Here is a 25,587-nt window from a genome sequence, read left to right on the forward strand (position 1 = left end):
CTTGCACAATCTGCTTTGTTTCAAGACAACAGCCATTCAAGCCTAAGAAGTTAACGCTGTGATTCAACAAATCCACAGCTACTTTAAGAGAGCGCTTGTCATTTCTGTACTTCAAAGGGAACTGCTTCAACAGATCCAAGCACGAAGTGATGACAGCAATGCCCTGTGCTCCAAAGTGACAACAGTGACAAGACTTCACCATGTAGCTGGGGCAAATGAAATAAGATATTCTGTTGCAATATTTCATAGGCCTCCTCTTTCCTCCATTAATCATCAGCCTCATTGAAGGCTGAATCAAAACTGCCACTGATCTGCTTCAGGAGAGTCCTTCAGATCGTTGTTCTCTTTACTTTGGCATTGTCAGAGGTTATCATCACTACTTAAGACAGACTTACAGGAGAAAGAAGTCCATTTGGACCAGAGACGCCAAGGAGGTAATATTCATGAACTTAGCATGTGCATTTATACACAAACACATCCCCACTTGTTACACACTGCCCACGCACCTGGCACATGGTTAATTCCACAGTCTATTACGATTGCACCAGGCTTGATCCATTCACCTTTCACCATTTCAGCTCTACCAGCTGCAACCACCAGGATGTCAGCTTTGCCAACCTACAAAAAAAAAAATTTAAAACAACAAACAACTGTGTACCACACTGGCAAGGGAAAAATGCAGAGCTGCATCTGCAGCAAGTGAGATCAGCTTGAGCTGCAGTGAAACTGTGCTCACCCACTGCCAGTGGAGTCATGGAAGGGCACTCTCAGCAGTTAAAGGTAGCTGCCAGTTCCTTGGCAAGGACAAATTCCTGCAGCTAGAAATAATGGCCTATTTTCACACTCCTACCCCGAACTATTGCTAGTCAACACTTCACAACCTCCTCTGAACTCCTCCATGATTCCCAAGTGGATCATCCAGGCTACATTTAGATAAAATTAAAGCCTTCTGAATATTCTTCTCTTCCTTCAAATATCCCTGCACATTCAGTGCTAGAAATATACCCAGCACTCATCAGACAGCAAGAACTCATCTTGTTCAGCCAAGAACAACCCCTGCACAGAACAAAGCAGTACTTCAGTATTTCACTTGCGACAGCACTGTCTTGTGCTTTTCATGTCCAGGACTGCATAACACACAACTCCAGGGGAAGCTGATTCTATTTCAGCACTAATATTCATTCAGGGACTATTCAGTAAATTTGACAGATCCAGTCATGAAGCTGGTTTTAAAGATGCCGATTAAAGCTCGTTGTCAGTTCCTGCACTGCTTCATTCACATTTGCTTAGGAAGCTGCTATCCCTTGGATTTTTTTTTCCTTTAATCTTCAAGGGATATAAACTATTTTTAAGATACCATTAAGTATTAGCACTTCAATTTTTAATCAACCTAATGATGGTCTTGCTGAACAGCAACTTAATGATGTGAAGCATTGCAGTGTTTCTGATCTACTTTGTGAGTTATATTCAAACACTCCTACTCCCTTTTCAGCTTTAATACTTGCCTACAGAGCCTGGCAGTGCTGATGGCTCTATAAAATCCAAGTAGGTGGCAGCACAGCAAAACACTATTTCTGTCACTCACTGCTGAAGAGAAAATGGTACCAACTCCCTGTCATAGAAAATCGACTGAAAAAAATAAAGCAACTGAGAAATCATTTGGCCTAACATTTCTCAGCCATTAGAGCAGAAGACCACCTGGTCTTCTTGGTAAAAAAAAAAAATTAAAACAACAAAAACATATGCTCTTTTGCCAAACCCTACATGGAGATTAGGAAGTGATGATTAAATTCTCAGCACTTGCTCAAAGACAACAAAAATAATAATTTTATTGTTATAATTAAACCCATCTAATTAAGTGCCAAAAATAATCAAGATCCTATTCCAGCGGAAGTATTTACACAACCATGCAATGAGCAGGACTGGGAAACCAATTCAGATGAAAGACATCCCAGACCTAATGACTCACAGCAGCAGCACACTGTGCATGGAGCAGCAGTGGCCTGGAACAAGTAACTACAGCCTGCCCTTACCTCCTCAGCCAGGGTGGAGGTCTTGGAATGGCACGTGGTGACTGTTGCATTATTCCAGAGCAGCAGGTCGTGCATGGGAGCACCCACAATCTTACTGCGACCGATCACCACGGCTCTTTTCCCTGCCACCTGGACACCTGCACCACAGAGAGTCAGGAGAGAGCACAAAAGGGGTCACTGTGCAGCCTGGTTCAAACTGCTCTGGAGCCCTGCTCAGTTTAAGTCTGGCCCTGGTACTTCAGAATTCCGTTCTTCTTTGTTGCGTGTGGTAGGGAATTGCAGTTGGCAGGGAGGAAGGAAAGACCATTTTTAACCTAGTTCTTTTACTCTCTAAGGCAGCAGAGATGAAATGTGGTATCTCAGCAAAAGTTGTGAAGCAGAGCCTTGAAACGTGTGTGATTTCTATACTTATTGAAGACTACTGCACTCATGAATAATGCATGGAAACCTCCTTACCTGTCTGCCTGATCAGTTCCATGCATCCCTTTGGTGTACACGGAATAAAGCAGTCTCCGAGGTCCCCTCTAGAGAGTTTCCCAGCATTGATGCTACTTAAGCTGTATTTTGAAAGAATAATAGGCCAAGTAAGATACCCAGCCTCATTGTTCAAGAGAAAATAAAGAAAAAAGGTTTTGTTCTGGAGTAGCTGTCACACTCTCCAGGGGTGAAGCCAGTTTACCCATCCACGTCCTTCTCAGGTGCAACAGCATTGGTTATTTTTTCTGTGTTGATGGGTTTATCGGAGTCGAGCGGCAGCTGCACTATAAAGCCATGAACAGCTGGGTCTGCATTCAAAGAGGCAATGCACTTCAGCACCTACAACAGCAAACACCAAAAAACTAATGGCTGATGAACTGAAATATGACTTATGCAAGAGCAAAAAACATAATCCTATCTGGATTAAAAGATACAAACTTTATGTTTAGTTTTTCCACCCTAAAGTATAAATCACTTACAATTTTTATTTTAAAAAATAGCTCCTAAGGTCTCTAAATTTTACATTGCAGTGTTTTAGTTTTCTTTAAAAAAACCCACAAAAATACATCAGCAGGTTCCAATTATTTTTTCATTAGTTAGTATCAATAGGCAAGTAGTCCTTTTTATACAATGACAGGGTAAAGATATCTTCAGCACAACACTGAAGTTATGTATTATTTTCATCACTGGCTGTATTACTTACATCAGCTTCTGTTGCTGTGTTTGGCAATTTTATGTGATTGGCACTGATCCCAATCTGCAAATGAGAATAACAACAAATTATCTGATTTCTGAATTGACCTGGCTAATCTCTCTATCCAGCTACATCACAGCTGCATTCTGTCACATTTCCCAAGACTATCTCCATTCTTGAGGCTCCAAGTCCTACGATTTAGAAATAACATCAAAGAAAGATTAGTGCTTTGCCTTCTGAGTCTGTGTTTTAACTGCCCTATTCACCTTTTGACATGAACAAAATCAGCTTTGCTTGACAGCACACTGCCTTAAAATACCAGCAGAAATGCCAGGTATCACCTAGGGAAAAATGCACTCATCTGTGCTCCTGCCCTGTTGCAGCATGTAATATTCTACCTGTGACAAGCACAAAGCAACTGCAGGCACAAGGCATTCAGGGAAGGTAAGGACAAGGCCATGGGTCAGGAAAGACACAGCACTTCAGACAAATGTAATCTGTTGATGATCACACAAAAAGCAGCACCAAGCCACACTGCTGTGACTACAGGACCCCACTTGGCTCTCAGGTTACACACCTACACTACATTCTTGTAGCTGACAGCTCGGGCCGACACTGCTTTCTCCAATACTGCAAAAACTTAGACAAAACTATTAACTTGCATCTGGTTTTTCATATTCAGATCTCACCAACTGTAGGAGGGTAAAAAGTAGTCCTAAAAGTCCAGGATTACCTCAGCAGCAGCCTTCAGCTTCATGTTAATGTAGAGGTTTGAATCATCCCGATTTCCAACCTAAGGATGAAAACAGTTGAATTACAGCACAGAACAGAGACACACACACAGGCTGAGATGGGCTTAACCCTCATCTTCCTTGGATCTACATGAAGGAGACAGAGGTATTCCTGAATTACTGTAAAACACACTGACAGAGGATGTAAACAGCTGGAGCTAACAGGAAAGTTTATTCAAGTACAAGGCAGATAAAGGCAAGCTGTCTGATCTCCTGCTCGAACTATTTGCACCTGTTGAAAAACCTTAAAATCACAGTGGTCTCCAAAGCAGAAAATATTGCCTGCAATCTCATCTGAGGAAGTTAAATCCTTAGTTAATTAACATCATCAGCAGGTGCTGATAACATTCAATTATCTGATTAAGGCTTTCATAAACCTTGCGCCTCTTTGATATCCAGGAATTTGAATTTTATGTACATGTGTGCTTTGATGGAGACATTTCTTCCACTGCTATTTTGAACCTTGAGAATTTTCCTGCCAAACAAAAACCAAAACAAGGACAAAGTGGTGCACAAAGAGAAAACACCAAGTGGAACAAATGCCTACAGTTTTTGGCAGTACTGCATGCTTAGTGTACAACTGCATTTCAGGAGACCACTTGCATCATCCAGTATGTTTTGTTAAAGGTAATACTCCTTCTAACCTTAAGAAAATAGGGGTAAAATAAGGAAAAGTTGATAAGCAAGCTCTTGAAATTCTGTTCCCTGGTACCTGGGAGCCATCCCTGGTTGTCACATAGACTGCAAGCCACAGGGGTAACCTGATCACCCAGTACAATTGGTTCTTCCTCCCTAGGTACAGATAAAGGGGCTGTCTTCCCTGTAAAGACTGCTGGATTTCGGAAAATGTTTGTTTCATACAGGGCAGAGAAGCAGGAGATGTCAGCAAACATATGTTTTGTGAATAAGGAAATACTGACAACACGACCAAAAAAAAAAAAAAAATTAACTGACTTATTCTTTGAGTTCAGAGGATACCAGATGCCTCCCAAGAACAGAGCACATAATATATGATGTGCTACAAATAAGAAACAGCTCTTTGTCTTGACTTCACTGAAAATAAACAGCTGCAAATATCAATATTAGCAGATGAACTCCAAGCCCAGATTGTTTGACACCTTACAAAAGTGTCAGGCAGCCAAAGAGCAAACAGGTTGTAAAGGACTCTGAGACAATTCAGGACTGAACACAAAGCCCACCAGGAAAACAATCCAGTAATGTCACAAGACAGCAATTTTTGAGCACAGTTTTTATGAGGTCAACAGTTCAGCAACTTTCATCAAAGCACTATTAAATTTTTCGACCCTCCTTCCTTCCTTCCAAGCATCTGCAGACAAAGCTTCTGTAGAGACAATCTACTAAAAGCTAATGGAAAGGAAAACCAGAAAGAAAACCCAAAAAAACCCCACAAGCACAAATTTGTTCCTGGCATCAAAGAGGAGCATGGCCTTTTTGTGCTGTGGTGGTATTAGCACTGAAATCTACAGACATGCACACTGCAGGAGCTCAAAATACCGAATAAGGACAAAAGCCACTTCTCTAAGCAGCCACTGACATTCCCTCAATCCTTTGTGGACACACAGGTCCTTCCTATAGCATGACACTTGCTACTGCTAGTCACCTTCTGACCTAAGCAGAGTTTCCATTTTTTATAGCTGCAAAGGAAAAAAACTATGGCAAATACAGGTCAAACCCCTGTACTTGTCATGTGCTTTTTACCTCTGCAAGCCTTGCTGTGTACACTCTAACACTTGCTCACTTCTGAGGGATACCCAATTCAGCAAAAGGATGTTGTTCCATCCCTTGTACTCAAAGTCATCTTGGTCAAAGGTAGTTTTAGTTTTGTTTGGGTTCCATCCCATTCTCTACCCCTCGTTTTTCTCCATGTTTTTACATAACAGCAGACCAGATCACTTAATTAGCATCACATTTGGAGGATTTCTGGTACAAACACATCTCTGAAAGCTGCCAAACTTCAGGGCTCACTCAAGTGCAGAGATTTGGAATGGAGTCTACAAGCTTGCTCTTAATGGGCAAACATCTTGATTTCACCATTTCACAAACACAACACTCCAACAGAGAACAGGGTCTGAAGAAAGAAATAAAAAAACTTAAAAACCCCCCAAAAATGTTGGACTCTGATACCTGGCAAAAAGACATAACAGGACTGTGTCACCATCTCACAGAGAACACTGTTCCTAATAAAATGCTACCAACTACAAGGCAGCTTTTAATGAAGCTTATCAGCTGTGCCCTTACCACTGCAAAGCAACTCATATTTTCTGTAGTTGTCATTAAAGAAAACAATACCTGTAAAATGGCAAGTCCTGGTCTGAAGCCTGGAAATTTCTCAGTCATCTCAATAACTTGCTGCTTTAGTCTCTCTCTCACTTGTCTGAAAAGGGGAAAAAATGAAAACAAATACAAGGTAGAAGTTAATGATGGGGCTGAATTCTGATACAGTCAGGAGTTGTAAAGTGACAGATGGGCAGACTGGCAAACATGTACTTATGCCTTGAGTACACAGCTCCCAGCAATCTCCAAATAAGACTGATGTCCACAAATCACTGAGACACTCTGGAACCAGGTTCACTCAAATTTATTTAAATAACTTTATAGTTTTGAAGTCCACATTGTGCTTCTTCGTGCTCTCATAGGATATAAGGGTAAAACAAAAGGGTTCAAAATTTGGCATGGAAACTCTTGGGATTTCAAACTCCTTTCTCAAAAGGAAATCCTCTTTCCACCTATGCTGTACTAAAATTACCTGAATCCCAGAGGCACCAGTTGTCAGTGTCACACAGGCTGTCTGGCAAAGGATTATGAATCTACAATGCTAAAATTCTGGGAAATAACTAAACAAGCATGAGGTACCCCAAGATAAAGCAGGGGAGAGAATGGGAGGTGGACAGAGGTGAAGAAAAGTCGCCAAACCTTGGTACACAGCTCAGGTGAACTCTTCAGTAAAGGCAGGTTTAAGGATACAATTGTAAAAAAACACAACTTTGAAACAGAGCACTGATTGGTTATTCTAGTTCAGATGTGAACTCACACCTGCTTTACCATGGAACGTTTTAATAACAAGTATCCAGCACTGAAATTAGCCACAGACAGCTGAAAAGTCACTGTTATCACCTCTCCCCAGCCTTGCACTCCCCTCCAATTTCTCAACCACTCTCTGGCCCCACAGGAATAATCTTCCACCAGGGAAGGTGGAGGCCCAACTGCTCCATCTCCTCACCAGAGGCAGTCAGGATTCTGAAAGAACTCACCAGTCCTGTCCATCTCATGGGCTCATGGCACTGCACAGAGCCTGTGGCACAACACTGTGCCACATGTAAGAGACATTCAGAAGAAAAAGACAGGTAAGCAAAACCTCACAGGACATGAGAGGCTTGACAGGTCTGTCCTCCATGTGAACTCCATCCTGTGTCCCATCCCCATTCTCTGAGATGAGAAGGTGCTACCACCACACTCAGCAAATCTACCCTGTCCCAAACAGCCTTTTGTTTAAAACACAGGTCTCCTTGTGCTCATTTACTCTCAGATCAGTATCAGCAGGTCTGCTACCCCCCAAGTGGGACCAGACTTCCCAGACTGGAGCAGGTGCTGTTGGTGCCAGTTCATTAAAAATGAAAGGCAAGGGTACAGGGACAGGGTACGTAGCTGATGCCAGCTGGGAGGCTGTGATTCCTGCATAGAGGGAAACTCCAGGAAAACAAATACCCAGTGAGGCAACTCTACCCTGCAACTATGAGCCCCAAATTAGGGTTGCCAGAGGCAGGAAGACAGGGAAATGGGAGCAGCACACAGCTCTCTCAAGCCAGCAGCACTGATCCCAGGGGACAGCTGCAGCTGGCCCAGCTAGGAGCAGCCCTAAGGCTGTTTGAAGTCTCATCTCAGAGGGAGTCACAGCCTCCAGCTACATCCCAAATCATGCATCTCTCCTGCTGCATCCTCAATCACATGGTCAGAGCTCAGCTGCACCTGAGGAGTGGGTTTAGAATATTTATAGGTGTTTGCATCTGGCCACGTGGTTCAAAGTCTCTTAACAAGCTTCAGTGGAAGCAACTGTTTTCAGTCTTATTTAAGAAACCATAGTTCTGAGCCTTCCTTGAGCTGTCACCTCTGTAGAACACTTGACACCAAGACCAGCTGATGAGTTCAGAAAACAGTCTCATAGCAAACCTTATCCCAGCAATTCTTTGTGCTTAAGTGACAAAAATTCATCTGCTGGGTAGCGAAATCCCCAACTGCCTCTCCTTACACTCCAGCTGTAAGCCCTAGGGAGGCTCATGAGCAGCCTGTAACAACACAAGAACCTCAAGGAGCATCAGAAACCCCCTGCACGTGGCCAGTGAGTGGGGGCTGTGGGCAACTCTCCAAGGGAACTATTTCTGAGGTCTCTCATGTTCCAGTAAGGAAAGGGCAGCACTGGTTTGTGGCCAGCAAACAAACATGAAATATTAGAAAGGGCCCCAGGTTTAGGTATTACTTTCATTTCAGTCTTCTCACTGAAGAGAAATGAGCTCACTCAACTTCCCCTGTAAAGCAGGGCTGTGGTGTGCTTTCACCCCCAGCAGCCACAACTATTCACACTGCTGTCTTTTTTTGTAATTAGGCACTAGGTCACCTCCCTTTCAGCTTCCGAAGAAAGGCAACACACACAAACATACAAAGGTGGTGCTGTCGGTGCGATTTTCTTTAGGAGCCTTGAATCAAGAAATCACTTGTTAGACAGCCACCTAGCGTTGGGCACCACTGCTCTCCACTGCTCACAAAAACCACAGGGGCAAAGGTTTAAGAGAAAATTCAAGAAAAAAGAATATTTTTTTTTTTCTCCATAGACTTAGAAAAGCCATAAAAATAATCTTGGCAAACCAGCAGCTATTTAGTTATACAGTCTGCAAAGTTCTATTGTGGACCTCAGGCCTTCCCAAAGATAAAAAGTTCATATTGATAAATCAACACTGCTTTTTGCTAGCTGTATGAAAATTCTTTTAAGTCTTCAAACAGAAAATTTGCAATTCCATGTGTCTGCTTCCCCAAAAGCCTTCTCTCTGACTCTAAGCCCCCTCCTGTGCCCAATGTGCCCTTCCACAAACAAATTCATGCAGCAAACAAAAGTCCAGGGTCCACACAGGTTAAGGACAGCACATGGCTCTAAGCATACAATGCAACAGCCAGCTCCAAAGATTAAAGAACTTGTTAGCATTTCTTTCTGTGGACTACAACAGAATTTAAATTTATTAAATGAATTTCCCAGAAATTCAAACAAAGGACAAACCACACTCCTTTAGCTCTGCTGGACATGGAGAGAACACGGCCCCCATGTCAGCAGAACCCCACACCCTCCTGTGGGATTATGGACTCTGCTCTGCTGGTGAGGACACACACAGCACCATACTGAAGATGACACCAGGCTGTGTTTCTGTCCCTTCTGTAACAGGGTCAAGGGTCTATGCAAATAATGCCAAACTCAGGACCTGGCAAACACCTCCTCGAAGAAAGTGATGCTCCAGAAGAGGCCTGTCCCCAAAGGGGAGGCTTTGGCTTTACTACCTGGATCACAGATTCCCCAAGGGTTTCACCAACATGCAGCAGAAATGCTCCTGCGGCAGCCCTGCAGAAACAGCTGCATGAGGCTGATGGTCCTCCCCAGGTCCTGCAGCATCCTGGTCAGAGCTGCTGTCCCTGCAGCCATCCCTCCTTACAGCACTGCCACTGCTCACCTCCAGCTGCTCCCATGACCAACACCATAATGTGGAAAAACAAGCTTTCCCATCTCCAAACCACCACAGTAGCACAGCCTAGCTCAGGACAACTGCCTCATCTTAAAATGCTGTGAGGGGACTGCAAAGAAGAATGTCACAGATCATCCCACTTGCACCCAAAGGAGGCACAGAGGCATCTCTCCTGAAGGAAGTCACAGGTTGGCTCAATGAGTGGCACTGGGATAGGAAATACCTTGGGAAAGACCATCTGAACACTGCTGGCAATTCAGCAGATGGCTCCAGTTGCAGGAAGACATCATTTAGAGCTGGAATGAGTTCACATGTCTCCCACCCTCTCGTCTCATGCTCCACCACTGCATGCTCCTGGCACACTGTCATTATCTCCTAGGAAAAATGCTTGCTGCTTCCTACAACTTCCACACTCACAAGGGTTTTTAACCACCTTTTTGGTTGTGTCAGCACAAATACATGCATGAGCTCTCTTCAGATTCTTTTTCATCATGTCCAGAATTTCAGTCCAAGGTGGGTCTGAGAGACAGGCAGCAATTGAGGCACTTTGCAAATGTGGATGACTGACAACAGAACAGCAGAGTTTAATTCAAAGCTGAGTCTTTAAAACTTAGGAGAGTTTGCCCCAAACATGAGTTATGATACCACGTTCCCATGCTGCAAATGCATGCAGGCCTGTTTCCCAAAATACTGCATATAATACCCTACTATCAGGTGATTTAATCAGAGGAAAACACAGGAACAATAGGTAAGGACTCAATCCACCTTTGGACTGAGTGGCTGCAAGCACTCCAGACAATACTCTAGGCCCTATCTACAAAGGTTTGCCTTCTGAAGAAATGATATTGAGATTTTACTCAGATTTTCCACAAAGGGGGACACAGCAGTCCCCATATGTTCTTTGCCTTCCCTGCAAGCTGGTGCTGATGTGCACAGATCACAGATCTGTGGCCCTGTTCTCCACCAGACAGGGAGAATGTTTTCTTCTCTCTTATCAACTCTTTAGAGCAGGGTCCCATTTTTTTTTTAACTGTGTCTGCACAGCACAGAACTCAAAGGTTCTTGCTTGTATTTGGGGCCACCAACAGCACTGGCAGTTCACTTTAACTCAGACCATCCACAGTGTGGGGCACTTCAGGGTAGGATCTGGTAAAAGAAAGCTCAGAGATCAGGGGATTTTTTTTCACTTCAGACTAGATTCACCTGGAATTACAACAGGAACCCCAAAAAAACAAATAAGGCCAAGGAGTTGTTTACTGCACTGTTACCTCCAGTTAACCTGGATCAGTTACCTCAGTTACCTGATCACCTCTTTACTGAGCACTCTAAACCCAAAGCACTACCTGGCCCACCCCTAGGGACTGTGAGGGGTGCTACATCTTCCCTGCCATCACAACTCATCAGCCACTCTTCCAGAGCAGAAATGTTGGTCCACTCCTGGTCCTACCAACCAATTCAGGCCTAGCCAGAGGTTTCCACACCTGGGCTCTTTCAGATGGTAAAGCCTGAACACACAGCTCACTGCAGGGCACATAAACTGTAAAGAGTCACTATCATGTTTTGCTCTGATTATCTCTTTAGACACAGAAACAGAGATTGCTTTTTCTTCTGGGAATACCAGCAATAAAAGGTGGAGAATATTGTATTTTTATTACCTTCAACCCACCATATCCTGCATATTTAAAGCACTGCTTTTCTTCCTCCCCTCAGTCATTTGTTTACAGTACTGTTATACAATAACTCATCTTTCGTAACTCATTTGCCAATGAGGCAAATTTAACTTGTAGCAAAATCTAACAGCCACTCAGAGAAGAGGAAAGCCATCCTGAGGTAACCAGCCAACTCAGACTGATGCAGAACCCATCCAATACTTAATATATTTCACAGACTATGTAAGCTTCTTGTCTGTACTGACAGAAGCAGACTAGATGCATTTTGATGTTGATACATTAACATCAACACAAAAATCCCACAGAGAAAACAATGCCTGCTGTGCTCTCCTTCCCATGCCCAGCCTAAACACATTTTCCATCCTCACAGGTAATACTCAAAGCCACTGAAAATGTCCATTTTCCTTTGTACCTCTTTTGAGCCTTCCAAAGGTGTGAACTAGCTTTATCACTTCATCAAGTTTTCCTTATTTATAGGGGCAAGGAAACTATCTCAAAGTATTTATTCTATTTTTATATGTCTCACAAGAACAAGAATGCCAGTATCTACCTGATTTTTGTTTAAATAGCTGGCATGATTGTGAATTAGGTATTTTTTCTATTTTGAGGAAGGAGTGCTTGGTGGCTGGAGGAGAAAGTTCACAATACTTATGAGCTTTGATTTAAAACACACACAGAAACCCAGCATTACATAGCTGAACACTACTTGTTCGATTCAACTCATTTGTCAATATTTGACTAACTTACAAATAAACCTTTTTCTTGATTAAAGGGTAAAGTAACAAAATCCACCCCCTACAAGACAATAACGTTTTGCAGCTGATGCAAAGTCAGGGACGTTCCCTTTCTACAAAAGGCAGATCAGTTGTAAATTCCTAGAAAAACCACATCCCTATCACGCCTGCTGCTGCCAGACTCTGGGCCTGGAGGTGAACTCTGGACAGTGAGAATCCCTTGGACCAGCACTTCTCCAGGGGTCTGGAAGAAAGGGACAGGTGTCTCCAAGGTGGACAGCCCAATTCCTCATGACTCCTTCAAGTACTCCGCCAGAAAAAGGCAGAACTACCTAAGGCCCATAGGGAGCAGGTGATGCTTTTGCTATATTGAACATAAATACAGCACAAATAAAGGAACTGAAGGACAGCTGAGCAACTGCAATTATTTTTCCATTTTGTGGTTTCTTCAGATCAAGATTTGATGACTCTGGAAGTCAGACTTCGGCCAAACACCTTAAGAGATGTGCTGGAAGTTAATCAAACCTTTCTCCTGCATGTGCCTATTAAAAGCTCATGCCTCTTCCCAAGTATTTGCACATCATGAATGTCCTCTGAGAACTGGTAGTTTATAGCTGCTACTGTAGTACAGAAAACAAACATAAATAAAAATGTCACCCCTTTATCTTTAAAATTAAGTAATGCAACATGCCATGCCAAGGAAGCTAGACGTTTTAATGTGAATTATCATTGTACCCAAACTAGCATCTTTCCAGGACCTATTGCACTTCAGGGTGACTTTCTATGACAGGAAAGAAACCTACAACAGGCAAATCACAAAGTCCCACCAGCAGCAAGCACAGGCATTACAGTGCCAAAAGCACCAGGTGGAATAGAGCATGTAAGACTGAGAGACTGCCACACATAGGTGGTACTGGCTCCAAAACTACCAGGTAAAAAACATGCAAGCAGCCTTTCCACATGAATATTCAAATTCAAGGCACATTAAGCCTACTGTTGGTTAGATGTAGCTGTTTTTCCAAACCCATGCATTCTATGTAAAGCAAAAGCTAAGAGCAATACCTAAGAGGAGGACGAACTGCTTTGCTGAGATTACTTTATACCTTTTCAAGTGTAAATTTTCTGTCAGAATTCCCTGATTATATTGGCAGGGGATACCCAATGAACCTACCTAACTAAACCCTGTTTCCACAGACTATAACAGTACCACTACACTGCATTTCCCTCGGGATTAGGGAAATTTATTTGGCTTTCTTACCAAATGTGTATGCTGAGTGGCAGCAGGAAAAACAAGCAAAGATTATTTTTTTTTAAAGATGCTATGCAGGCTCACCTATACCCAGGGCTTGCCAGTTAAGTAACTGCTGAAAAATATGATAATACTTTTTCCTTCAAGGTCTCCCAAATCTTTTAAATAGCTTTGGCAGGGGACTTGTGAACATTCAGCTGTGTGCGATCCAATATGTGGATTAACTCATTTTGCTTTAAAGAGGAGCAGTCAATGCTTGTAGAGGATGAAAACAGAGCCCATACCTAAAGCACATGCTCCCAACTCCTGCTCATAAAGCATCCCAACAGCCCAGCCTGCACACACAGAAGCTGCAGGTCGGGGGGTGTAGCTCACATCTCTCATCCCATCGATGCTGAGGCACCGAAGAGACCCCAGCAGGCGCAGCGCTGTTCCCGGGGAGCACCGACAGCACTTTGCACTCTCCTCCAGACCTTTAACACCGCACTTCGTCCAGAAACTCCCGCTTTACAGCCAGCTTTGGCTGCAACGCAGTGAAAAAGTTTAGGGTGTCTCCAAACCGGCTTGGTGCGCAGTGGCAGAGTGAAAATCAGCCCCATCCCGCTGCCGGCACACCCGGGGGCCGCCGAGGCACCTCTCAGCTCCCCGGCCACAGCGCAGAGCAGAACCCCGCGGCTCCGGGACTCTGCCGCCCGAGGGAACCGGGCCCCGCTACGTACCCAGAGACAATCTTGCCGCTGAGGATCTCGGCGGGGGCCATGGCGAGCAGCGGGCCTGCAGAGGCGAGCGCGGCGGGACTCCGGGGCCGTCTGCGGGACGCGCCGTTCCCGCGGCCGCCTCACGTGGCCCCGAACTTCCCGCGGCCCCGGCCCCGGCCCCGCCGCGCAAGCGCTGCCCCCGACCCGCCCCTCACACCGCTCCGCGCCCCGCCCGGCTGCCACGGCGGAGCTGGGCTGAGGGAGGCGGCGGAGCTGGGCTGAGGGAGGCGGCGAAATGGCCGCCAAAACGCCCTCCGAGGCGGCGGCTCCGAGGCGGCGGCTCCGAGGCGGCGGCTCCGAGGCGGCGGCTCCGAGGCGGCGGCTCCGAGGCGGCGGCTCCGAGGCGGCGGCTCCGAGGCGGCGGCTCCGAGGCGGCGGCTCCGAGGCGGCGGCTCCCGGGCCCCGCTCCGCAGGGAGAGGGCAGCTGAACGTTTCAGCTGAGCTGGGCTGTGCGCAGCTAATAAATTAGGAAAATCGCGCATCGGTGTAAGGATAGTGTGTTTCTTATCCCGTGGTTCTCGTTACAGGTCGTGCCGAGAAGTTAAGAGCAGAATCACAGATGCGCGGAATGGTTTGGGTTGCAAAGGAGTTAAAAGATCATCTAGTTTCATCCCCCCGGCCATGGGCACCTTCCACCAGATCAGGTTGCTCCAAGCCCTTCCCAGCCTGGCCTTGAACACTCCCAGGCTCAGATGCTCTGGGCAACCTTTGCCAGGGCATCTCCACCTTCAAACGGAAGAATTTCTCCCCAGTATCTAAATCTACTCACTTTTTAGTTTGAAGCCATTTCCCCTTTTGACCTATTGCTACGTGACCTTGTAAAGTGTGAAAAGTGCATATTTTATGATTGGCTTTTCACAAATATTGCAATGAATATTATATGTGTATGTTAGAAAGTTAGATGTCGCCCTGATTCTTGAGTTTTCTAAAGCCTTCTGAGTTTACATTCTATTGGGAAACTTTCCCACACAGTTTCTGTAAATAACGTGTTGTTTTGCATTCCTTCATGGGGGTAGAGAGACTTGATGTACTAGTGGTTTGTCCAATGTCTTTGGAGAGGTGGCCCATTCACACTCCAATCCACTGTCACCTTTGGAAAAGTATAAAAGTTGGAGTCAGAAAATAAACTTTCTCTTTTACCTTACAAAGTAGCAAGTGGCTTGCGTTGTGCATTCTCGTGTCCTATAGCAACAGTTAGGCTGTATTAATTCTCTTAAGTAGTGTGTTAAATATATTTTTATGTTATAACACAATGTTAAAATAGAAACTATGCTATGTAAGATACTTTTTAACTAGCTCAAGAAAGAGATGAGATAATCGAGAAACTCTTCGTACAGAGATAACAGCAACAGGGCACATAAAGATTTACTGCCTCCTTATCAGAAAAGACAAACGTCCTTCCACCTTCTGTCCATCTTTATGGAACCGCCAGGATTAAGGGGAAGAAGTTGACAAAAACCAGAAAAATTCTTAATTTGCAAGGAATTTATGCATCATGTATGAGATACATGAATATGCAGGCTATTGCTTTTAATGGTTATTGCTTTGTTTGCAAGGCATGATTTTGGCAGCTTAGTGCCCAAAAACATCCGGACATCCATAATTCTTTGCTTTTTATTGCCTCGTAGTGTCCTAATCCTCATTGTCAAAATTTTTATTACTCTAATTTTATTTTTTTATACATATTTTATTACTAATAAACTTCTAAGATTTTAAAAATCAAGTGATTGGTGTTTTTCACATAAAGCATCCCTCATTTGCATAAAATAAGTAATTTTAGTTTCCAGGATTTCAGCACATTTGTCCAACACAGAGTTGCCAAACCAGTGGCTGACCAGAAAGAGGGCAATGAAAAGGAGGTTGGGATTGTGGCCTAAATTCATAAGAGTTTTCAAGAGTGAGAAACAGGCTCCTAACAGTGGTCTCTAAGGGATGTGTTTGCACTAAATAATCCCATTAGAACTGGTGAAGGTGGTAGTTTCCATATGTAGTTCAAAACTTATCTGAGGATAAGTTATTTTTGTGTTTCCTTTAATACACTAAAAAGTGACATCTTTTCTGCTTTTTCCTGCTTTTTTTTTTTTTTTTTTTTTTTTTCCTTGAGGGTAGATATTGCTATTTTGGGTGATTAAATTACCTTAACAACATGTTCTAATTGTAGGATAAAAGGTCAGATATTTCTCTTTAGGAGTGACTTGCAAAAGAGAGAAAACGTTGTTTGAGGCTTTTATATAGTAAATAAGAAAAACCATAGAAATAAGTACAAAGAGCTATAAGAAACTTCTTTTCCCCCTTCATTCTCCCCCTGTATTTCCTGGAATGCAGCAACAGGCACTTGCAGAACTATACAGTCAAAAAATAAGATAATGCAATTGGTCAAGAGGAATGATTTTTCTAGGCTGCTTAAAATTCTGTGCCTTAGTTGTTTCTTCTGTTGGCTTTATCTGAGGCCTGAACGAACTCTTGGAGAACAAAATGACCCAGTGTTAAGGAAAAAAAACCCACAAAACATGAACTCTTCACCTAAGGACTGGATAAGCTCACAAAAACAATTTTTGTCAAAAATAGACCTAACACTCAGGATTACAGTGTAAAAATATCAGACAGGGAAATTAAAAAAAAAGCCCTTTTGTTCAAAATATTCATGTGACCTTACTTGCCGAGTGAGCAGAAAACTCTGTTGCCATCAGGAGCTGGAGATTTCTACCCAGAGCTGCTAATTTGCATGATTTGCATGTGTGAGAGCAATAAACCTCCCTTCTTGCTTTTCTTAATGCCCCAGCTTTTGAATAATACATATGCCATGATGACAGATAAAACTTAGAATATTGCCCAAATTTATTGCAGGAAAGGAACTAAGAATACTTCTAAACAACTTCTGCTATCACTTCTTTAGTTTTGATACAGATTCTAATTTTCAGTAAGGGACAGACTCATGAATTTTAAATATACTTATGCCAGAAAATCAGACTAACCTTCTTATGTCAGAGCAGGAAGTCCTTTTGTATTTCTAACTTGTCTAATGTGGCAGTCAAGATGGGATTTTTCATCAGAAGTTGTGCACATCATGTCTCTAAGTAAGAACATGTTCTTTAACATTTATTTGTAATTTTCATCCTGACATCAAAACACTGGAAAAGGAGGGGCAAAGAAACAGAAAAGGGATTCTGTGATGAGAAATGGCTTTTCTGCCCAGCTCAGAGCCATATCCAGCCCTGAAATGCAGTAAAAAAGTTAAAGTTCCTATTCATATATAGGAACTCTGAGAGAAACACAGTGGAGACAAACACTGTGAAAGGGTTTACAAAGTTGACAGCAAAAAGCAATGTTTTATGCATTCAGTATCAAAGCAGGCTTACTATTTAATGGTGGTTAGGTTGTTAGAGTTACTTTGGTCCAGCACAGTCATTCTCCCTCCCTCACCTCCCTGCCAGGATCCCTGGGTTTGATTTGGCAACTCCCACAGTGTGACTGTTTACCTTTGCATCCACCCCCTCTTACCCAACATATCAAAAGTTATGAAGCTTGTTCTTTTAAAAAGCCCTGAGGACTGCAAAATACATGCCAGAAAGACTTTCAATGTTATTGGTGAGCTAACAGCTGTGCCTCTGATGACACAGGGCTCCAGAACCTGTGATTTGTCATAAGAAACTGATCCCAAACCATCCAAGTGAGGAAGAACGTGAGGCTTTGCTTTACCCATTAGGTGGGATGGCTAGAATAGGACATTGTCTCTAGTAAAGGGGAGGAACAGACAAGTTAAATTTGTTTTATACACCATGGTAAGAAAAGGGATTTTGAGAAAACCTGTTTTCAGGAGCACACCAGAAAACCAGTATTAGACTTTGATATTCAAATGTTTATGAGGAACTTTTTGTGCTTAAAGATGCCCTGCTGAACAATGAATGACGTTACCCAAGAATGTACCTTTATCTACCATGAGGAGGGACACAACTTTGTCATGGGGCAACAGGGACACATTTAAACACATGGAGTTAAATCCTGTGAAGGGTATTTTCAGCATAGGTATTTCTGGCAGGAAGGCAAAGCTGGTTGTGCCCCACAAAGTTGCAGTAACAAACACAGACCTCTCAAATGCTTTTCTTACCACTGTCTCCAGCTTGCTGATAACTTGCCTATCATGCAGGGGTTTTGTATTGACCATTGTTTATCTGTCACTCTAAAGGCAGCAGTAACAGTTCAGATTATCTCTGAATTTCCATTTGTGTTACTATGCCAGTGACGCAAATTTGTATGTAGTTGACTGAATTTTCCATTGGCTGTTTTTCTTGTTCTTCCAGCTAGCTTCCTTTAGCTACATCATTTTACCTTCACACAGAAATCCAACAGTTCCCATTGACTTCCTAGGGATCCTGCATAAGGCCTTGGTAACAGTTTAAAGAATTTTGTGTCACACTTGATTCCACTGAGAACAGTGCCAGAGTGCTTGATAAATGTGGGCCCTAGGTTATTCCAACACTTTGATAGCAAGAGAGAATTCAGATCAAAGAGACCATTTTCTAAGTAGTTCCCTCTCCCACATAGTAACCATTCCTAATACTCTACAGCATGTTGGGGCACTCTGTGCAGTAAGTAAAAGCCAAATTCACTGTCCCAACCTGCTTGTGAGTCATGTATTACCGCATTTTTTTCAGATAAGGTAGCTGAGAAAGAAGGGAATATTGATTGCCTAAAGCAGAATACAAACTGAAGCAATGGAGCTGTGATTAACTACCTTGACATTTCCAGCTCCTCCTAATTCTCTTTGGCTAAAAATTTTTAATTAACAGTGTGTGGGTACAGAGGACTTCTCCATTCTTTTGCCTAAGAGCTGAGTGATTTGTCTGGTAGTTACACCAAGAACTGCTCCGTCAATAAATGGGGCAGAGCCTGGTGAGGCACACTGTCCAGAGACACATTTCTAATGTTTGCCCTAAAGCTGTGGAGTGTGTCCCTTCCCTTGTGCTCAGATGCATCAGGGAAGAAAAGCAGCGATTGCAGTGTTTTAATCTCTAGTGCCTGTCTTGCACATCTCTGGGAGAAAGATTTCTCAAAAGAACAGCAAGGCTGGCTCATGTCTGCTGCTGTGAGCTCTCTCTGAGCTTCCTGGTTCATAAACCAGCTGGAGATCTCATTAGAAAGTCTGTGCCATTAAATGCTCCATCCTTTGCTCCTGTCTCCAAGGCCTTTACATAATCCAGCAAGGCAGTGGGTATGTCAGCCAGAGCTGGCAAGAAGCACAATAAGGACCTTTCTGGTCCTCTCTGTTGTTTTGAAGCTTTGTATTTGGACATCTGTAGCCTGAGCACCCTGGTGCAGGTGCTTGTATATGTTGTAATTCTGTTCTGGAGCCCCAGTGTTTTGCAGATAAAAATGTGAGGAGCCTGTGCTCCAAAATGTTCCTGAGACAGAGACAGTGGCTGGTGCTGCCTGGGCCATGGGAAGATTCAGAGCCTGTAGACTTGCAGTGGTATGGAAATATAGTGAGCTCAGCAGGGAGAAGTCTGCTTGGCCTGTGATTCCTCTTTATGGCCTAGAAGCCAGGAGAACAAAATGAATAATCCTTCCAAGAGGAGCTGTGCCAAGCTGGGATGTTGCTGGCATCCCTTGTGCCCGCCAGAGCAGCATAGGACTGGCAGACAGATTCTGTGAAGGAGAATTGGCCAATTTGTCCACCTGCCATTGGGCAAACATCATCTCTTGAGAGCCTTGTGAGGTGGGGCATGGAGGAGTCTGGTGGGCTGCTGGTGTCCTGCCAAACTGCACCGCAGGGTGCATGTGGCAGAGCCTGTGCTGGGCACCTGGATGAGCTCAGGCTTTCTTTCTAACTGTCCCAAATATCACCATGACATAAACATGTGCTTCTGGGCTTGGACTGGAAACCAGGCAGCTTGACTGCAAGATGAATTTGGGCTTAAAGCTGAACAGACTGGCTTAGAGTGAGTGAACAGCATTACACAGGTGTAGTGGGTGGCCCTGTCTGGGTGCTAGACACCACCAAATCCTGTCTCACCCCCCTCCACACCTGACAGGGGAGAAAAAATATAATAATGAAGGTTCATGAGTTGAGCTAAGGCAGAGAGAGATCACTCATCAAATACTGTCGTGGGCAAACTGGACTCCAATTAGAGCTATTAATTGAATTTATTACTGACAAAATCAGAATGGGATAATGAGATGCAGTGTAAGACCTTAAAGACCCCTTCCCCCCACCTTTTTTTTTTCTTTCCCAGCTCTAACTCCTCCCCACCAGCGGTGCAGACAGACGGGAATGGGGGTAATGGTCAGTTCATCACATGTTGTTGCTGCAGTGCTCAGGAAAAGGAGTCCTTCCCCTGCTCCAGTTCTCCATGAACTTCTCCAGTGTGAGATCATCCCATGGGCAACACTTCTCTCCAGACTGCTCCAGAGTGGGCAGCTCTTCCATGTGGTCAGTCCTTCAAGGATGGGCTGGTCCAGCATGGGTCCCCCATTGAGTCACGAGTCCTGCCAGGGCACCTGCTCCAGTTGGGCTCCTCTCTCCACTGGTCTGCAGGCTCCTGCCAGGACCCTGCTCCAGCACAGGCCTCCCACGGGATCACAGCCTCCTCTCAGACATCCCCTTGCTCTGGTTTGGGTTTCCTCCAGGGGCTTCAGGTGGATCTCTGCATCTCTGTGCTCCTTCATGGGCTGCAGGGGCACAGCTGTCTCACCATGCTCTGCACCACGGGCTGAAGGGGAATCCCAACTCTGATCCCTGGAGCAGCTCCTGCCTCTACTTCTCCACTGACCTTGGTGTCTGCAGAGCTGTTCCCATCACATAGTCTCATCCTGCTCTTCTCTGGCTGCAGTTACATCTACACAATAACTTATTTCTTCTTCTTAAATATGTTATCACAGAGATATCACATAGATTCCTAATTGGCCCAGCCTTGGCCAGCAGCACGTCCAGCTTGGAGCTGCCAGGGATTGCTGGACAGCCACCCCTGTAGCACCCCTGCTACCAAAACCAGACCATTCAAACCTAATACAGCAGGTCCATTCCAAACTTCCCAGTCCATGGTCTTGTGCTGATCACTTCAGTCATCTGGGTTAATGGCAGATGTGAGAACAATTTGCTCTAACAACTGCCAGCTTTGGCATTGTGCTTTGTATAATCTAAAATTTAAGGTGTTTGAAGCCTTGTTAGCTGGAGTACTTTCCTGTTTTTGGGGTTTTTTTTGTTTTTTTTTTTTGGTGGTTTTTTTTTGGGGTTTTTTTTGTGTTTTTTTTTTGTTTTTTTTTTTTTTTTTTTTGTTTTGTTTTTTTGTTTTGTTTTTTTTTTTTTTTTACAGTTCTTGCAGGTGCCTACTGCATGTTCTTAATACTCTGGGCTGGAAGGGCAAATATACGAACATGAGCCAGTGTCCTGTTTCTACAGTGCTCCATATAGCTATACTACTGGAAATGTCTGAAGGGAAGAAGAAAAAGTCTTCATGTATGAAGAAATCAGAAGATGTGGGCATAGTTTAAGTGTCCATGCCTCCCTGTTACTTTCTAAGGAAGACAGGGTGAACTCTGGAGATTTTAGCACTCCTTAGGTAGAGTAGGCTGCTACGCATTAGGGATTTAATTGTATGAGTGGTCCCTTCAGAAATTATCTATCCATTTTGGAACGTATGAGACATTCATAATAGCTTTATAAAAATGGTTCCTGGCCTTATTTTAGCAAGCTTTGGCAATGTCTTTCTTCTTTTCAGTCCTGACCTCTGGATCCAGCTGTCCTCTGTGCTGTAGGGGTGGCTGAGGATGGAAGGGACCTCTTGAGAATTGCTGGTCAAACTTGCTCTACTCAAGCAGGGTCAGCAAGATCAGTCTGTCCAGAACTTTGAAGATGACCAAAGATGCAGAGCCCATAACCTCTGTGGACAACCACCCTCATGTCTCCTTTATTGTTGTTGCTTTTCCCTTTTTGTCTCAGCTATTGCCTCCTTGAACCATTTACACTGTGCTCTCTGCTCTGGCCAGCTCTAACATTTTCACCTCTGCCTCCTCAGGCCCAGCTCATTCTAAGGAGCTCTGAGCCAAACCAGAGCAGGGGGTAATCCCACCACAGGACAATATTCCTAGGAAGATTTTCTTCTTGGAACAACTTGAATGTATGCTTTGACCAGCCAGGAAGCAGAATTTATTTTATAAACCCTGAGCATTGCATATCAATAAAACCTTTCTGAATCAGCTTTACAGACAAGAATGAGCACTTAATTAGTACATGAAAAGGACAACATAACCCCTATCAGTTTCTCCTTGTAAAACTTCATTTTTTTTCAGCACTGTATTTTAAGAAGTGCAGATTGTTATTTTGTTTTCTTTTGAGGGATTTGTTACATCAAGGTTGCTATCATGAAGGAAAGAAGCTAAAATTCTTTTAATTACTTTTTAATCTAGAGTTTACTGGAGACTTTGTACACCCACATTAAGTGCCCAGTGAGAGCTAATGTTTCTGATGGGAGGAAGAGGGGTTTTCCTGAAGATACAGGCAGGAAATACTGCTCATGACAATGCTGAAGTGAAAAAAATTATGTCCAATTCCCCCGAATTCGCAGATCTCAAATACTTTCTTGTGGCAGATTAAGAAATGACAAATAGAGTTGAGTAATACGAAGAGTACCCACACCAAACCCCATCCTCGGGCCAACCATCCAAGCTTTGACCAAGATAACAGGCTAAAAAGCCCCTTGTTTGGTTTTGGGTGTCACTCTGCTATGGCACTCTGCTGTTCCTGCTGTGGTGTTGTGATGGAACACGCTGTGACATCCCAGCCCACTGAAGTGGGTGGGAACCTTGCCATTTGTTCTGTCACTGTCAGTGATTTCTGTTATCACAGGTGATGCAATATCTGTGGTACAATGATACAAACGTCACAATGTAGGTGCTTAACCCCGTGGAGAAAAAAAGCTAACAAACAGTAACAGCAGCTGCCAGCCAAGGCAAATAAAACTTGGAAGAAGGAAAGCTGCTTAGGATTTCTTTAAACTTTTATATTTTTCTATTCTTGTTAAATAGCTCTGAAGAAGAATTAGTCATCTTTTCTTAAATAGTGAGGAACATTTTGGTTATACCACAAGTTCAAATAAATGCTCCTGACACAGCAAGAGCACGAATCAGTGCTTCTTTCCTGGAGAAATATGAATTTTACAGAGAACTTCTTTAATTTTATGCTGTGAGGTCTGGATGGGGCTACCTGGCAGCTATGTCCATATTCCCTGTGGCCTGAGCCCTCTGAAAGTCGAGAGGCCAGCTGAAAGCAATCACTTCAAATGTGGTTTTAGACTTCCTGAATATGTCCCTGACAGCACAGGTATGGCAGATTCTGCATTTGGTAATGGTGAAGGTCAGCACAAGCTGAAAATCTGCACAAATCAGAAAGCACATTTTAAGCTGTGTAACAAATGTCACAAGCTCACTCTGTCTGTGTTTTTACACAAAACACCAACAGCTGTGTTTAAACAATCCTGAAGGACTCTTGGTAAAAGGCAGTGCTGTCTTTTCCAGTTCTGTGGGAGTGATGGATATGAACTGAACCTTTCCCCACCCTCTCATGACAAGTGGCAGTGACAGCACTTGCTGAACACATGCAGACAGTGGCAGTATTCCCAGGGAAGTACATTCTCCCCTGAGTTTCAGGAGTGGAACTGGCTGGAACATTTTGCCCAAGGCCTTTCCATGCTCCCAATTCTACTTGGAGAGAGCCAGTTATTTATAGAAAACAGTGTGAGTTATCCTGTATCGGTCTCTTCCTTGCAAACCATTGCTCTTCAAGAAATATTTTGGCAGTGCTACGTCCTGCAAGTGGTAATATTTAATATTGTCAGGAATCTCTCTTGGAAGAGTCCAGATATCCTACAGCTTATTTGGAGAGTTCTCTACACCAGTTAAAAAAAAAAAAAAAAAAAGAAAAAAGAAACGTTAGACTAAATGCAACTGCCTGTGAATTAAGCACAACCTGCCACTCAAGCCTGCATTATGAATATTTATTGTTTCCATTAACTTGAACAAGAACTTTGTGGATCTAACTGTTTATTCTGCCGTTTGCCCTAGTACCAAAACCATTTGTAGAATTAATCTGGTAAAATCAAAAATGTCAAAAGATAAAGCAGTTTCCCAATGCCTGGTGTGAGATCTTTAGGCTGAGAATCGACAATAGAGTGGTTTTCCTTGCCAGGTGACTTTTGTTTTGTTTTGTTTTGTTTTGTTTTGTTTTGTTTTGTTTTGTTTTGCCAGGTGCTTTGGTTTTCTCCTCAGAACCCTTCCTGTAGCTGTAAGAAGAAAATATGTTACACTGTTTTCATCAGAGTATTTCAGTACTGCGTGTAAACTCCAACATGTAATAAATGTGCTCCACTGTACACTGAGTTTAATTACCACATGGCCCTTGCATGGCAGAACAGAGAGACTGGACCCGAGGTAGGTGCTCAGTAAATGGGGCAGAGGTAGGTGCTCAGTAAATGATGCAGAGGTAGGTGCTCAGTAAATTGTGCAGCTGAAGTTGTTACTCAGATGTTCGACACAAAGGGGAGCTCTGGTAACAGAGAAGAGAAACTTGCCCTGCATCATCCGTGGACACTGGCCCGGAAAGGATGGTGTAAGGCTGCTCCCAGCATTAGTCTGCTCCTACGGCTTTATTTGCAAAACCTAAGTGTATTTATCTCATTTGCTAATAAAGAGCTCTTTTTGTGCAGGCAGCTAAAGCCTCTGCAGCTGGTGAGATAATCGCCTGTGTCTGTGTGCTACGGAGCTCCTGCCTGTCTGGCAGAAGACAAAAGATTTCTTTTTGTCTTTCTCATCTTTTAGGTTTCAGCCCCAGTTCTACTCACTACGAATTAGTTCAGTCCCCATGACTCCTTGGTTTGTACTAAGTCTGAAAAACAGGGTACGTACTTTATCAAGGTCCTGTTATAAAATGATCTCATAGGTATTGCCCTGTTGTTTTACACAAGGGAAACAAAATAGTATAATTTAATTAATTAATTTCTGTTTTCCTATGGGCAGAATAAAGGCAGAAGGAAAGTTAAAAGTTGCATAAATTTTTGGGCACTGCAAAATAATTGTCAGGGAGCAGCAAGGACTGGTTGCTCCATAAGGGAAGATGAGCCAGGAGCAGAGGGTGATTCCAGCCTGGTGAGTGTCCTCACTGATGGCTGAACTTAGAATTGTGGAATGGTTTGGGTTGGAAGAGACCTTAAAGACAACATTGTTCCAAACCCCCTGCCATGGGCAGGGACACCTTTCTCTAGACCAAGTTATTCAAAGCCCCATCCAACCTTTGAATCCAGGGATAGGGCAACCACAGCTTCTCTGGGCAACCTGTTCCAGTGTTTCACCACTCTCTGAGTAAAGAATTCCTTCCTAAATCTAATCTAAATTTCTCATCTTTTTGTTTAAAACCACTGCCCCTTATCCTATCACTATCTGTCTG

The 25,587-nt window shown here is 43.6% G+C and overlaps 1 protein-coding gene and 1 long non-coding RNA gene across 3 annotated transcripts in view; one reads left to right on the forward strand and one right to left on the reverse strand.

Moving 5' to 3' along the window:
• MTHFD1 (methylenetetrahydrofolate dehydrogenase, cyclohydrolase and formyltetrahydrofolate synthetase 1) overlaps positions 1 to 14,296 on the reverse strand; it is a 39,967-nt gene extending 25,671 nt beyond the window's left edge. Inside the window, exons 1-8 of one of the 2 annotated variants that reach the window (XM_030275132.4) lie at positions 14,112 to 14,296; positions 6,306 to 6,390; positions 3,938 to 3,997; positions 3,214 to 3,267; positions 2,713 to 2,849; positions 2,490 to 2,590; positions 2,034 to 2,170; positions 507 to 618 (exon numbers count right to left, since the gene is read on the reverse strand). In XM_030275132.4, the coding sequence (XP_030130992.4) occupies positions 507 to 618; positions 2,034 to 2,170; positions 2,490 to 2,590; positions 2,713 to 2,849; positions 3,214 to 3,267; positions 3,938 to 3,997; positions 6,306 to 6,390; positions 14,112 to 14,152 (727 nt within the window). In that variant the 5' untranslated portion in view covers positions 14,153 to 14,296. Of the gene's footprint in view, positions 1 to 506; positions 619 to 2,033; positions 2,171 to 2,489; positions 2,591 to 2,712; positions 2,850 to 3,213; positions 3,268 to 3,937; positions 3,998 to 6,305; positions 6,391 to 13,676; positions 13,703 to 14,111 lie in introns of those variants that run through there. The other variant, XM_072930495.1, reaches the window with a different exon arrangement.
• A 24-nt stretch (positions 14,297 to 14,320) lies between these two features.
• Positions 14,321 to 15,869, forward strand: LOC121470069 (uncharacterized). Its single transcript, XR_005980628.2, has 2 exons — positions 14,321 to 14,599; positions 14,678 to 15,869. It is a non-coding gene; the product is annotated as an uncharacterized lncRNA (long non-coding RNA).
• Positions 15,870 to 25,587: the final 9,718 nt, after the last annotated feature.

This window comes from Taeniopygia guttata, chromosome 5 (assembly GCF_048771995.1).
Source record: "Taeniopygia guttata chromosome 5, bTaeGut7.mat, whole genome shotgun sequence".
In the NCBI taxonomy this organism is placed as follows: domain Eukaryota; kingdom Metazoa; phylum Chordata; class Aves; order Passeriformes; family Estrildidae; genus Taeniopygia; species Taeniopygia guttata.